Source organism: Stegostoma tigrinum, chromosome 19, assembly GCF_030684315.1.
Source record: "Stegostoma tigrinum isolate sSteTig4 chromosome 19, sSteTig4.hap1, whole genome shotgun sequence".
NCBI lineage: Eukaryota > Metazoa > Chordata > Chondrichthyes > Orectolobiformes > Stegostomatidae > Stegostoma > Stegostoma tigrinum.
This window is the reverse complement of record NC_081372.1, coordinates 12,093,651-12,105,604: the sequence shown is the minus strand read 5'-3', so window position 1 is coordinate 12,105,604 and position 11,954 is coordinate 12,093,651. Positions and strand designations below refer to the sequence as shown.

Genomic DNA, 11,954 nt, shown 5'->3' with positions numbered 1-11,954 from the left:
CAAAGCCCATGACACAATCACATGATATCAACACGTCTTCCTCCTCGGACCAACGGAATTGCATTACAGCCAACACGAGTTCGGGTTTTCATAACGCTCCCCTACTCATCAGTCGTGTTATAGCCAATTCGTGCGGCCGGAACACCATTATAGCAGAACGAACTGTAGGAACAAGCTCGAGGGGCTGAGTGGCCTCCTCAAGCCACCCCCCCACCATATCCTAAGAGGCAGGCTCGAGGCGCTGAGTGGCCTCCTCCCGTCCCCATTTCATACAGAAGGACGCTCAATGGGCTGAGCGGCCTCCTCCCGTCCTCTTTTACCTTCTGGTCTTCTCATGGCCAGTTGCTATGGCGACGACGCCTTCCGGTTCCCTCGCGCGACGTCACGTCCGCCGCCGGCCGTTAAGGAAACGTGGCCTTTTTTCAGGCTCTGCTCGGGGAGGCAACATGGCGGAGATTGAGAGTCCGTTGGCCGCCAACAACGCGACCCTCAACGACACTGAAGCCATCGCCGCTAATGCCACTGGCCGGTTCGTGGCGACTCCGGAAGGTTCGGCCGTGGCTTACGGAAGCCTGGTGTTGATGGCGCTGCTGCCCATCTTCTTCGGGGCCCTGCGCTCTGTCAGCTGTGCCAAGTCTAAGGTAACTACTGGGGGTAGGATGGCTGTGGCTCAGCAGGAAGGCAGAAACAACCGGCTCCGCCGATGCACGTTCCTTTCCTGTAGACCCTACAGAAGCAAGTGGCAGATGGTTGAAGTTTCCTCCTGTTTCTCCCGCCACCCCAAGAAAAAAGCTGATTGCTCACAATAAAACAAAGAGCAAGATGCTGGAGATCTTAAGCAAACAAACACACACGTTGCTGGAGAAGCACTGTTGGTCTGCCGCCATCTGTGAAGAGAGAAACTAGAGTTTAACTCTTCGAGTCCAGTGACTGAAGAAGGGTCACTGGACTCGGAACGTCAACTTTGCTGCCTGGCCCGCTGCGTTCTTCCAGCTCCACACAGTGTTATATCGAAACGTTAACTTATTTTCTTTTCACTGATGCTGCTGGACTTAGGTTGCCTCTGTGCTTCTCTTCAAATCAATTTCATCTAGGTCGTCTTTTATTTTGACATCGGTATGTTTGTATTTTTAGTTATACTTCTAGGGAGATGACACAACAGCTTAAGAAAGCAGGTAGGAAAAAGAAGTTGGCAGTTTTGTTGCACTGTTCACAAACCGGATTTACTACTGGAGTTAATGGGAACTGCAGATGCTGGAGATTCCAAGATAATAAAATGTGAGGCTGGATGAACACAGCAGGCCAAGCAGCATCTCAGGAGCACAAAAGCTGACGTTTCGGGCCTAGACCCTTCATCAGAGCCTCTGATGAAGGGTCTAGGCCCGAAACGTCAGCTTTTGTGCTCCTGAGATGCTGCTTGGCCTGCTGTGTTCATCCAGCCTCACATTTTATTATCTTTACTACTGGAGTGTAGCCTTTGATCTGTTGCAAGTTACCTATGTCTTTGTTTCAGTTAAAGTTGCATGTATATGTGTTGTATAATCAAATACTTAAATATTTTATGTTTAGGAAGGTATTGGAGAGGGTACGGGAAAGAGTTGAAGGGAAGCAGCCTAGCTAAGAACCTTCCAATCATGAGGATAGATTGGAGAAGCGGGGGCTGCTCTCTAAGAAGAGATGAATGTGATGAGACATGTTAGACATGTTGAGAATAGTGAAGGGTCAAGTCAGAATAGACTAGGGTGAAACTGTTCCTATTGACAAAAAGGTATGAACCGGAGGACACGGATTTAAGGTTTGCTAACAAGTAACAATGACATCAAGTTTTTTTTTAACTTATCTGGTGAGTGGTTGTGAAATGGAATGCACAGCCTGAGGGTGTGGTGAAGGCTTTCAAAAGAAGAAACAATTGTGGGGTGATGGAAATAAGGTGGGGGAGTGAAACGAATGATGTTCTCTTGCAGAGAACCAGCATAATCCTAGCCAGCTCAAATGGCCTTGCTCTCTGTTTTAACTTTTCTTTTGATTCTGTGTATCTTTGGTAAGACAACAGATGTCTAAAGATGACTTTATATGGTAGCTTTCCAAGCACATGTTTACAGCCATCCCAAGTATAGTGGCTGTTGCAGTCGTCAATAAAGCATACGGGATCCTGCATGCCATGCATAGGGGCTTGAAGTTCTAGTGAATAAATTGCTAACAAAAACAATAATAGTTGGAAAAACTCCATAGGTCTGGCAGCATCTGTGGAAAGAAAGCATAGGTAAAATTTCAGATCCAGTGACCATCCTTCAGAACTTTCCAAATTGCTAGTTTGGCCCTTGCAAAATTGTGGTGTCATTCACGGTAATACTTTGGAGAGTGTGCAGAAGGGATTTGCTCAAATAATTTCAGAAATTGCAGTTGAATAAACTAGAACAACTGAGATTATTTACTTTTCTTGGAGCACACACAGCTTGGAAGCAGATTCAATGGATGTGTTTAAAATTGACCAAAGTTTAGATTAAATTGATTTCAATGTATGAAAGATCGGAGGGTACAAATGAAGTGATTGCAAAAGAAATGGAAATTACATGAGGAAAGGTTTTAACATATGGTGATTGATTTCAAAATGCACTGTCTAATGTGTGGTAGGAACAAATTCTGCTTTAGTTTTCAAAAACAAATTGCAAGAGGAAGCATTTCAGAGACGCAGGTGTAAGGGTGGGAATGTGGGATGAGCTGGTTCAGGTTTGCTGCCTCCCATATTGTTTCCATTCTTGCTGTGCTTCATCTCTCCTGTCTTTAAACAGTACATCTTACCATGTCTTTTATTGTATTATCCATCTTACTGCTCAATTGTAAAGTTGAGGATGTAATTAATAAATCAAATAGATGGCATCAGTTGAGATGCTAACCTATTAAGCACAATTGGATTATTTTCAGAATTGATGGCACGTTTACTGTTAGATTTTAAGGAGATACGTTTTGAAGTTTTTGATTATAGAGTTCAAAGGAATTATTGTAAAGCAGCTCAATTAGTCCTCCTCTCCTGTTCTCTCTCCATAGCTCTGTAAATTTACAGCTCTGAAAGCATGTTTGATTCCCTTTGGAATTCACTATTAAATCTACTACCACTAGGGTTTGATGCAGTGTATTCCTGATCATAATTTGCTGCATAAGAAGAGGAGGTGTCCTCATCTCCTCTCATTAATCAATTATCTTTTCATAAAAGCGTAGCTTCAAGGTGTACTACCCTGATGTTTGACACTTTTTTCATGTCCTGTTTAGCTGTCTCTCTTCCATTACTAAAACTTGTAATTTGTGTGGGGATGCTGATCCAAAGGTGCAAGCTTTTCTCTGTGGTCCTGATGTAGCTACGTGGAAACTTGTGGATTTTGATCCTGTGTCAATGAAGGAACAGAAAAAAAAGTTTCAAGTTGGGTTGGTTTGTGGCCTGGATGGAACTTGCAAGTGGAGATCTTCTTATGCATCTGCTGCCCTTATTCGTCCAGGTGATGCAGGTTGTGGGTTTGGAAGGTACTGTGTTGGAGGAGCATTGTCTGCAATACTACTTAAGTGTAGTAGTTGGTGGATGAGATGCTGATGAAGTGGACTGCTCAGTTATGGATGGTTTCAAGCTTTTAGATGTTTGAGCTGCATTCATCCAGGGAAGTGGAGTATTCAGTTGAATTCCTAACTTTTGTGCTTTGTAGGTGGAGGGCATGCACAATGGAGAGTCAGAAGTTACACTCCACAGAATTCCCAATCTTGGACCTATTCTTTGTAGCCACAGAATTTATATGGCTGTTCCCAGTCCCATCAGCGGAGGAGTTGACTGCTGGAATACTGTTCAATGTTAAGAGAAGGTGGTAGACTGCTTGTTGGCGATGGTCTCAGTCTGGCACTTACATGATGTAAATATTTCCTGCAAGTTATCAGTCCAAATCTGGATATTGTCGAGATCTCATTGTGTACGCCTGCTGATTGCTTCACTAGCTCAAGAATTGCAAATGATGCTGGAATCGAATGTCCTTACTTCTGTCATTATAATGGAGGAAAGATCATCATTGACGTCATCATGGATAAACCTAGAGCTGCCTGAGGAACTTCTGTAGTGAAGTTCTGAGTTGAAGATGACTGGTCTCCTAAATAATCTTGCTCCTAACCAGAAATATTTTATCCTGTAAATTTTTTTTTGATTTTCACAGAATCATAATAGAATCCCTGCAGTGTGGAAACGGGCCTTCTTTAAGTCGACACCCAAAGAGCATCCCACCTAGACCCACCCCCTCCCCTGTCCCTGGAACCCCGCATATCCCTGAACATGTCCTGGAAATTTACCATGGCCAATCCATCTAACCTGCACACCGATGGAATGTGGGAGGAAACCAGAACTCCCATGCAGACGGAGAATATGCACACTCCATACAGATACTGGCCTGAAGGTGGTATCGGACCCAGGCCCCCGGCGCTGTGAAGCAGCAGTGCTAACCACTGAGTGACTGTGCCACCCATCACTAAGGGTCTTGATGCTACATGTAGTTAAATGGTCCCTCAATGTCAAAGGCAATTACTGTTGTCCTTCCTGTAGAATTTAACTTTTTGTAATCAGGCCTGATGGTGATTGGCCCTGGAAGAACCCAAATGGAGTTTTGGTGCATTGGCTATTGTTAAGTGACTCTCTTGATATAACTGTGGGAACCGTACTCATCACTTTGATTGAGAGCAGACTGATCGGACAGTAATGGGGTGGATTGGATTTGTCCTGGGTTTTGTGGGCAGGACAATTCTAAGTCAGTTTCTGCATTGTCTGTTTGATACCGATGTTGTAGCTATAATGGAATAACTTGGTTAGGTGTATAGCTAATTGGGGAGCTCAAGTCATCAGTAATGCACACAGCTGTGGTCAGAGTGCATCTTTGCTATATCCAGTGTACCTAACCATTTCTTGATGTCGTCTGGATCGAGCAAGCTGGTGTCATCTAGCTTCTGTAATCACAAGAGGACGCTATATTGAATCATCTACTCAACATGTCTACCTGAAGATGATGGTTGGAAATACTTAAGCATCTTCCTTTTAACTGATCTGGTGGCAATGCTAGCATTGAGGATAGGGATAGTCCAAGAGCTGCATCAGGTTCGTTATTTGTCATCCTTCATTCACAACTATGTGGCAGGACTGTAGTGTCTTAATCTGGTTGGTTGTTGGAGTGTTTCTCCGCATTTAGTGCAGCATTTTTGTTTCAGCAGGCTGGTGCCTGTTTTACAGATACGTGTGCTGCTGTTGGCATTCTCTCCTACACACTTCATTGATACATAATCAAGCCCCTAGTTTATTAATAATAGTAGAATGAAAGATTAACCTTGCCATGAAGTTGATTGTGTTGAATACAGTTCCACTGCTCATAGCTGCCTGTTCATCATGTATATTCAGTATTTGTTGATCTGCTGGATCTGTTTTAAATCCAACCTATTTAATGTAAGATAAATACGACGTAACACAATGAATTGTGTCCTCATTGTGCAGATGGGATTTTGTTTCTTCAGGGAAGTTGATGCATCTGCGACGAGTTGCATGGTGAGACTGAGCTCCAGTACATTTTTCATATGTTATTTATCTAACTGGCTACAGGTGAAAGGTAGCATTGTCTGTGAAGGCTCGGTCTGTAGGGTTGTTGAGTTACCCTCTTTGGCCTGTTCTCCTAATTTTGGCACATCCCTGGATGTTAAGGAATTTGCAGGTGGGTGTGTGACTTTGTTATTATCAGTGTCAGGTAATATTTTCTATTTTTAGACTTTCTGTTTGTAGTTTTTGTTGCATTTGAATGATTTATTAGATATGTTTGAGAAGACCATGTGTGAATTTTAAATTACACACCAGACCTAATAAGTACACCACCAGATTTCCATCTGTAAACGACAATATGGTTAGCTACAGATTGCTCTTTGAGCAAAAATTTAAGTCCAATAGATATGTTTGCTCTGGATTTCACAAGTTCAGAAGTAATATAATTGAAATAAATCACTTTCACTGTTTAGATCATGACACTGCAGAATACAGTAATAAGAGGACATTCATTTGAGATTGAGATGGCAATGCAGTTCTTCACTGTTGCTAAATTTTGAAATTCTCTATTTCTAACAGACTGTGGGTGCTTAGTTGTTGGGTATGTTCCAAGTTGACAGATTTTGAATGGAAAAGGATAACTAAATTAAGTGCAGTGAAATTGTTTTCCATATGTTCACTTTTGAAATAATTTTGACAAGTTCCTTATTCTGTAGCCTTTTTCCAGTTTAGGTGTGCCTCATAGTTTGTTACCACAGCAACCACCAGACTAGATGTTCTGAGGAAGGGTCACCGGACCTGAAATGTTAACTATAATTTTATTCAGATGCTGCCAGGCCTACTGAGTTTTTTTTCCAACAACTTCTGTTTTTGTTCCTGATTTACAGTATCTGCAGTTTTTTTGGGTTATTTTTAACCAGACTAGACCTCTTGAGTTTACTCAATGTATTTGGGAAAACGTGAGCAATGGCAAGGTTGTAGCATCTCCAGTCCTCTTCGAGTAATTATTTCAGATAAACTTGACATGATTATTCCCATAGTATCGCTGCAGATGGAACTATGTAAGTAAATTTTATAGAAGTAGAAAAGACTGACCATTTTACCAGTCAGACCTTTGTCCCTGCCAGTAACTATATTCATTTAATTTGGAGCATTTCTCTGAAGACTAAGATAGCAAACAAATTCCTTGATTATTATCTAGTTGTGAAAGACTTGATGTTAGATGTAATACAGCTTTGTTTCTGGTCTTTTATGTGGTGTTCTAGCACTTGCATGTAAAACCTTGGAATCACTAGGGATGAATGATATCTGGCATTTTTATTTTTCCTCTCTCTTTTCCATGTTGTAAACACAGTGGGTTTGAGATTATTTGCTTAACTGGGATTAAACGTTTTCCATAAATGGATGCTATTGTTTTAAGCCCTATCAAGATAAGTGAAACATATTTGGTGATGAGGGAAAATGTGTTGTGCTTCAGCTTAATTTGCCTTTAACATCTATTAAATATTTAACTTGACCTTGAATTAACAGTACAATATGCTTGGAGCCTTACCATTTCTTTTTATTGCAGAATTCCTCCGATATGCCAGAGACCATTACAAGTCGAGATGCAGCCAGGTTCCCCATTATTGCCAGCTGCACGCTGTTTGGCCTTTATCTGTTTTTCAAAGTAAGATTACTTATCAAATTGTCCCTCAATTTTCAGTCTCCCCTGTTCTATTTTCACCTCCCCACCCAAAACCGTTGAATTGCTGAATCTTAAAATATCTCCAATTGAAGTGGTAGCCTTGATTTCCATCATCCTTTCCCTTACCAACATCACCACACTAACTACGAAACTAACTGCAGCATTTTCTGTTTTCAGATATTTTCTGAAGAATATATCAACTTGCTGCTGTCCATGTATTTTTTCATACTGGGTATATTGGCTTTGTCTCACACTTTAAGGTATGTGATCTAAGAGTCCTGTGGAGAAGAAGGTAATCATTTGCTGTGTAGCAAATGCTTATGGCTTATTGTGCATGGCAACATATAGTTAATCTCTATTCTTTATTAAAGAGCTCCGGTTGATTTAGTTGACAGGCATCTTAGAGTGGAAATGTTTTGTGATCCTGGGTACATGAGAAGGAGGGAGGAAAGAGTTGGGCAAGGAATGCCAGCAGTTGTTTTAAATTGTTGCTGTATTAGAGCTGAATTTTATTGTCTGTATGGTGCCAAGTAGTGTTCTTAAAATCTAGTTGTTCAATGTCGCAGGTACTTTTCAGTACATAGAATCATACAGTACATGAGAGACTGTTTGCCCCAGCAAGTCTGTACGGCCAAAACTACACTGAATCCATAGTTGTAGGAGATATGTATCTTTAACTTTAACTCATTCTTTTTTGAAGGAAGCTCTACCTAAATAAAATGTAAAGTGAATGTGTATAGGTAAAATAGAAAGAAAACTAGCGCTGCCAGTTTTTGAGGAAGCAAAGACAAACTGCAATTTAGGAACCATTACTCTTGGCAAACTTAACATGTTTAAAACATACATAAGAGGACACTGATCAGCCCAAGCTGGGTATTTAGTGGCTAAGTACAGGCTAGATCACAGAAATTGCTGCAGCATTTTTTTATTTGAAGGTAACATTGCATCAGTGTCATTTAAACTGAGTTGAGCAGATTCTGTGGATGTCCTTGGAACCCATTGTGTGCTGCTATTGGCTGAGATTCAGACGGGCTCCAAGAAGGAGAATAGCTGAAATTACACCTGAGGAAGTCAAAGTTGGAGGTACTTTGTAACTGAGATGTGAGTGGACTGCTTAACTAATTCATAAGATTTGCCTCTATTCCATCTGTCATTTAGTGTGGTTTACAGTTTAAGTTTGACTAGAATTTGCTTGTTAATTTACATTTACTACATATATTCTGGATGTTAAAGTACAGGGGTGGCACATGGCTCAACGGTTAGCACTACTGCCTCTCAGTGCCAGGGACCCAGATGCTATTCTAACCTCAGGTGACTGTGTGGAGTTTGCATGTTCTCGGTGTTTGTGTGGGTTTACCCCAGAGTCCGAAGATATGCAAGTTAGGTGGGTAGGCCATGCTAACTTACCGTAGTGTTTTGGCAGGTGCGTTAGCTGTGAGAAGTGCAAGATCATCGGGTGGGGGAGAATGGGTCTGGGTGGGATGCTTTTTGGAGGATTGGTGTGGACTTGTTGGACTTGTTTCCACACTGAAGGAATTCTGTCGACACAGGATAGATAGATAGTATCTGGTGTTTGCTTTTATTCCTTGTATAGTTTTTAAAAATTACATTAAACTGATTTGTTTCATTCATAAATACCCAGGCTTTCATTTTTTAAAACATTACTGGGTTCTACCAAGATTGTAACAGTCCTCACAAACTGGTAGAAATTTTGAACCCTCTTTGGCCGACAGTAATTGAATTATTAATTTTAAATGTCAGAAGTTAGTATTGGATAGCATCTTTTTTGAAAAATTAACTGAACAACACCAGCACGACTATTAAATGCAACTAACTGTAACTTTGGAGAACTTGTTGCAACAATGATTCGACAAATTAAAGAAACTTAGAAAACATGCTTTTAATAAAATGAAAGGAATAATGATTGGCACACAAGTTAAAGGAAATCAGAAATTTTGAACTGAAGTGAAATCTGACTCCTGCACCCATCCTAGTAAGCTGCTAAGAGAAAACTGAGACTTTACCAACATTTTATGCAATGGAATACCTAGGACTTAACAATTTTCAGTGTAACATCCTATTCCTGAAACTGCATTTTACATTTATCAGATTTTCTTCCTCTCCCCAGTAAGCTGACTTGAACTGGCAAACGATTCCTTGGAAATTAGTGACCCTCCAAAGTGATGTTCGTGGAGGATTGTTTATATAATTGGAAGCCTGTGACCAGTGGTGTGCCAGAGGGTTTGGTGCTGGGGTTGTGTACATTCAGTGACTTAGATGTGAATGTAGAAGGTATAATTAGTGAGTTAGCGGATGACATGAAAATTGGTGTTAATTTGAAAGGATGCGCTTGGCTAAATTGGGCAAAGTAGTGGCAAGTGGAACTTCAACCTGATAAAAGCAAAGAGATGCATTTTGGGAGGTCTAATAATGGAAGGGTATGCACAATGTATGTAGGTCTTTAGGGAGTGCTTGGAAATAATGGACTTGTAAACCAAGGTCTCTTTGCTCCTTAACGGTGTTAGCATATGTAGACAGTTTGGTGACGAAGACAAACAGGATGCTAGCCTTAATGAGCAATTAGAATATAGCAAGGTTTTATAAAAAGCTGGTTAGGTATCAGGTGGAATACTATGTATAGTAATGGTTGTACACTATTGGAAGGATGTCATTGCAGTGGAGAGGTTGAAGAGATTCCCCAGGGTGTTGCCTGGGATGGAGGGCTTCAGTTGTGGAGAGACTGGATACGCTGAGTTTGTTTTCCTTGGAGCAGTGGACGCTGAGTTTGGGTGGGGTGTGTGGGATCTGACTGGGGTACCCAAATTATGAAAGACAGAGTAGATCAGGAGAATCTTTTCCCTATAGCCAACTCACCCATGACCAGATAACATAGTTTAAGGTGAGGAATAAGTGGTTTAGAGGGGATCTGAGGAAAAAACTTTTCACTCAGTGAGTGGTAGACATATGGAACATGCTGCCTGAGAGAGTGGTAGTGGTAGAGGCAGGTATTCTCAAAACATTGAAGAAGAATCTGGATGAGCACTTAAAATGCTAGAAAGTGGTAGGCTATGGGTCAAGTAGGGTGTAGTTGGGTACAGATATGGTGGACTGAGGTCCTATTTCTTTGCTGTGTGACTGTCTATCACCCTGGTACCTTCTGAAAGAATATTTCCTCTCATGGGGGAGTTCTTAAAATAGACAACATAGTTCAAAAGTAAGGTGTCTCCAATTTAAGGCAGAGATGCGAAAGAGTTTCTTCTGTGTGATGTTTTAGACTTTGGCATTCTGTATGACAATGAATGTCAGAGACTGGTTCATTGCCTAACTCGGCCTTGAATATATTCAGGGTTTTGACTGACCAAGGAATTGAAGGTTGTGGGAGGCAGATAGGAAAGGGGAGTTGAGATCAAAGTCAGGTCATCAGTGATCTTATTAGACAATGGAATTGGCTTCATGTGCCAATATATTGTCCTTTTTGTTTTATGAACTGATCTTATAGTGTTCGAAGAAATTTGAAATAGGTGAACTGACATTTTTGAATAAGAGACAAGCTAATCTGGAAAGAAGTATGTAAAATGTTTTAACTTCTAACATTTTTTTGGTATTGAGATGAGATTGCTGCTAATGGTAAGTAATTTTCCAGACCAAACCATGCACATTACATTTGTTGTAGCAAATGCAGTGAGGAAAAGCATTGCAGGGGAGCAAATGATCCAAGTTGACCCTTTGTCCCATCATTGTAAAAGGTCCTGCGTTCTTTTCTGGTTCCAGGTGTTGTTTTAGTTTGGTTCATACAATTTGATTCAAAAGCAAATATGCTAATTTCTAAACTCAGGAATTGAGCCCATGACCTATAGCCAGATTGTTGTTGTGATATTAAAGGAGTAAACAAGGAGCAAGTGTAGGCATTTTGAGCCTGCTCTGCCATTCAAAAAAAATTGGTTCAGCCATGATGTTCAACCTCCACTCTGCATTTGTGTGTATCCTTGATTATTGTTCATTCCCTTGGTCATTAAAAATCTCTCTACCTCTGCCTTAAAAATACTTCAAGGTTCAGCATCCATGGCCTTTTGATGAGGAAAATTCCAAAGATAGCCAACCTTGAGAAAAATTATATTCTTCGCTGTCTTAAATGGACAACCCCTAGTGCTGGATTGTCCCACAAGAGATTCATCCACATCCACCTAGTCATGCCCTTCGGGATCTTGCGTTTCACTCCTCTAAACTCCAGAGGATACAGATCTAGCTGCCTAGCCTTGCCTCTTTACGCATTGACTCATTCCAGACGTTAGTCTAGTTAAAATTTCCCCACACTGCTTCCAGTAATGTCAACCTGCCATAAGTATGGTGACATTACTGTGCGCAGTACTTCAGAAGTGGTCTCACTAACACCCTGTATATTGAAGCATAATCTCCCTATTCTTGCATTCAGGTCCCCTTGTAATAAAACATTGCTTTCTATCAGAAGACTCTGTGGTATTCTGGCATACCTTAAACTCCAGCCCTGTTCTTCTGTTAAACAGATGTAAAAGATCCCATGCCAGTATTTGAAGAATAGGGTTTTGTTGGTGGCCTGAACAGGATTAAAGCTTCACAATCTTCCACAAAACCAAGCTGCTGTTTATCTCATTTGGTGATTAAGGGCACGTGACTTAAAGTTAACAGTCGTATTTGCTTAACCAATACTACACTTCAAAAATACTTGTTACCCATGGATTT

At 41.0% G+C, this 11,954-nt stretch overlaps 1 protein-coding gene across 2 annotated transcripts in view; it reads left to right on the top strand.

The window, feature by feature from the left end:
* The first annotated feature begins 332 nt into the window (after positions 1-332).
* hm13 (histocompatibility (minor) 13) overlaps positions 333-11,954 on the top strand; it is a 72,176-nt gene continuing 60,554 nt past the window's right edge. For both annotated transcript variants that reach the window (XM_048549780.2, XM_048549778.2), the window contains exons 1-3: positions 333-641; positions 7,119-7,217; positions 7,413-7,495. In XM_048549780.2, the coding sequence (XP_048405737.1) occupies positions 348-641; positions 7,119-7,217; positions 7,413-7,495 (476 nt within the window). In that variant the 5' untranslated portion in view covers positions 333-347. The remainder of the gene's footprint in view (positions 642-7,118; positions 7,218-7,412; positions 7,496-11,954) is intronic.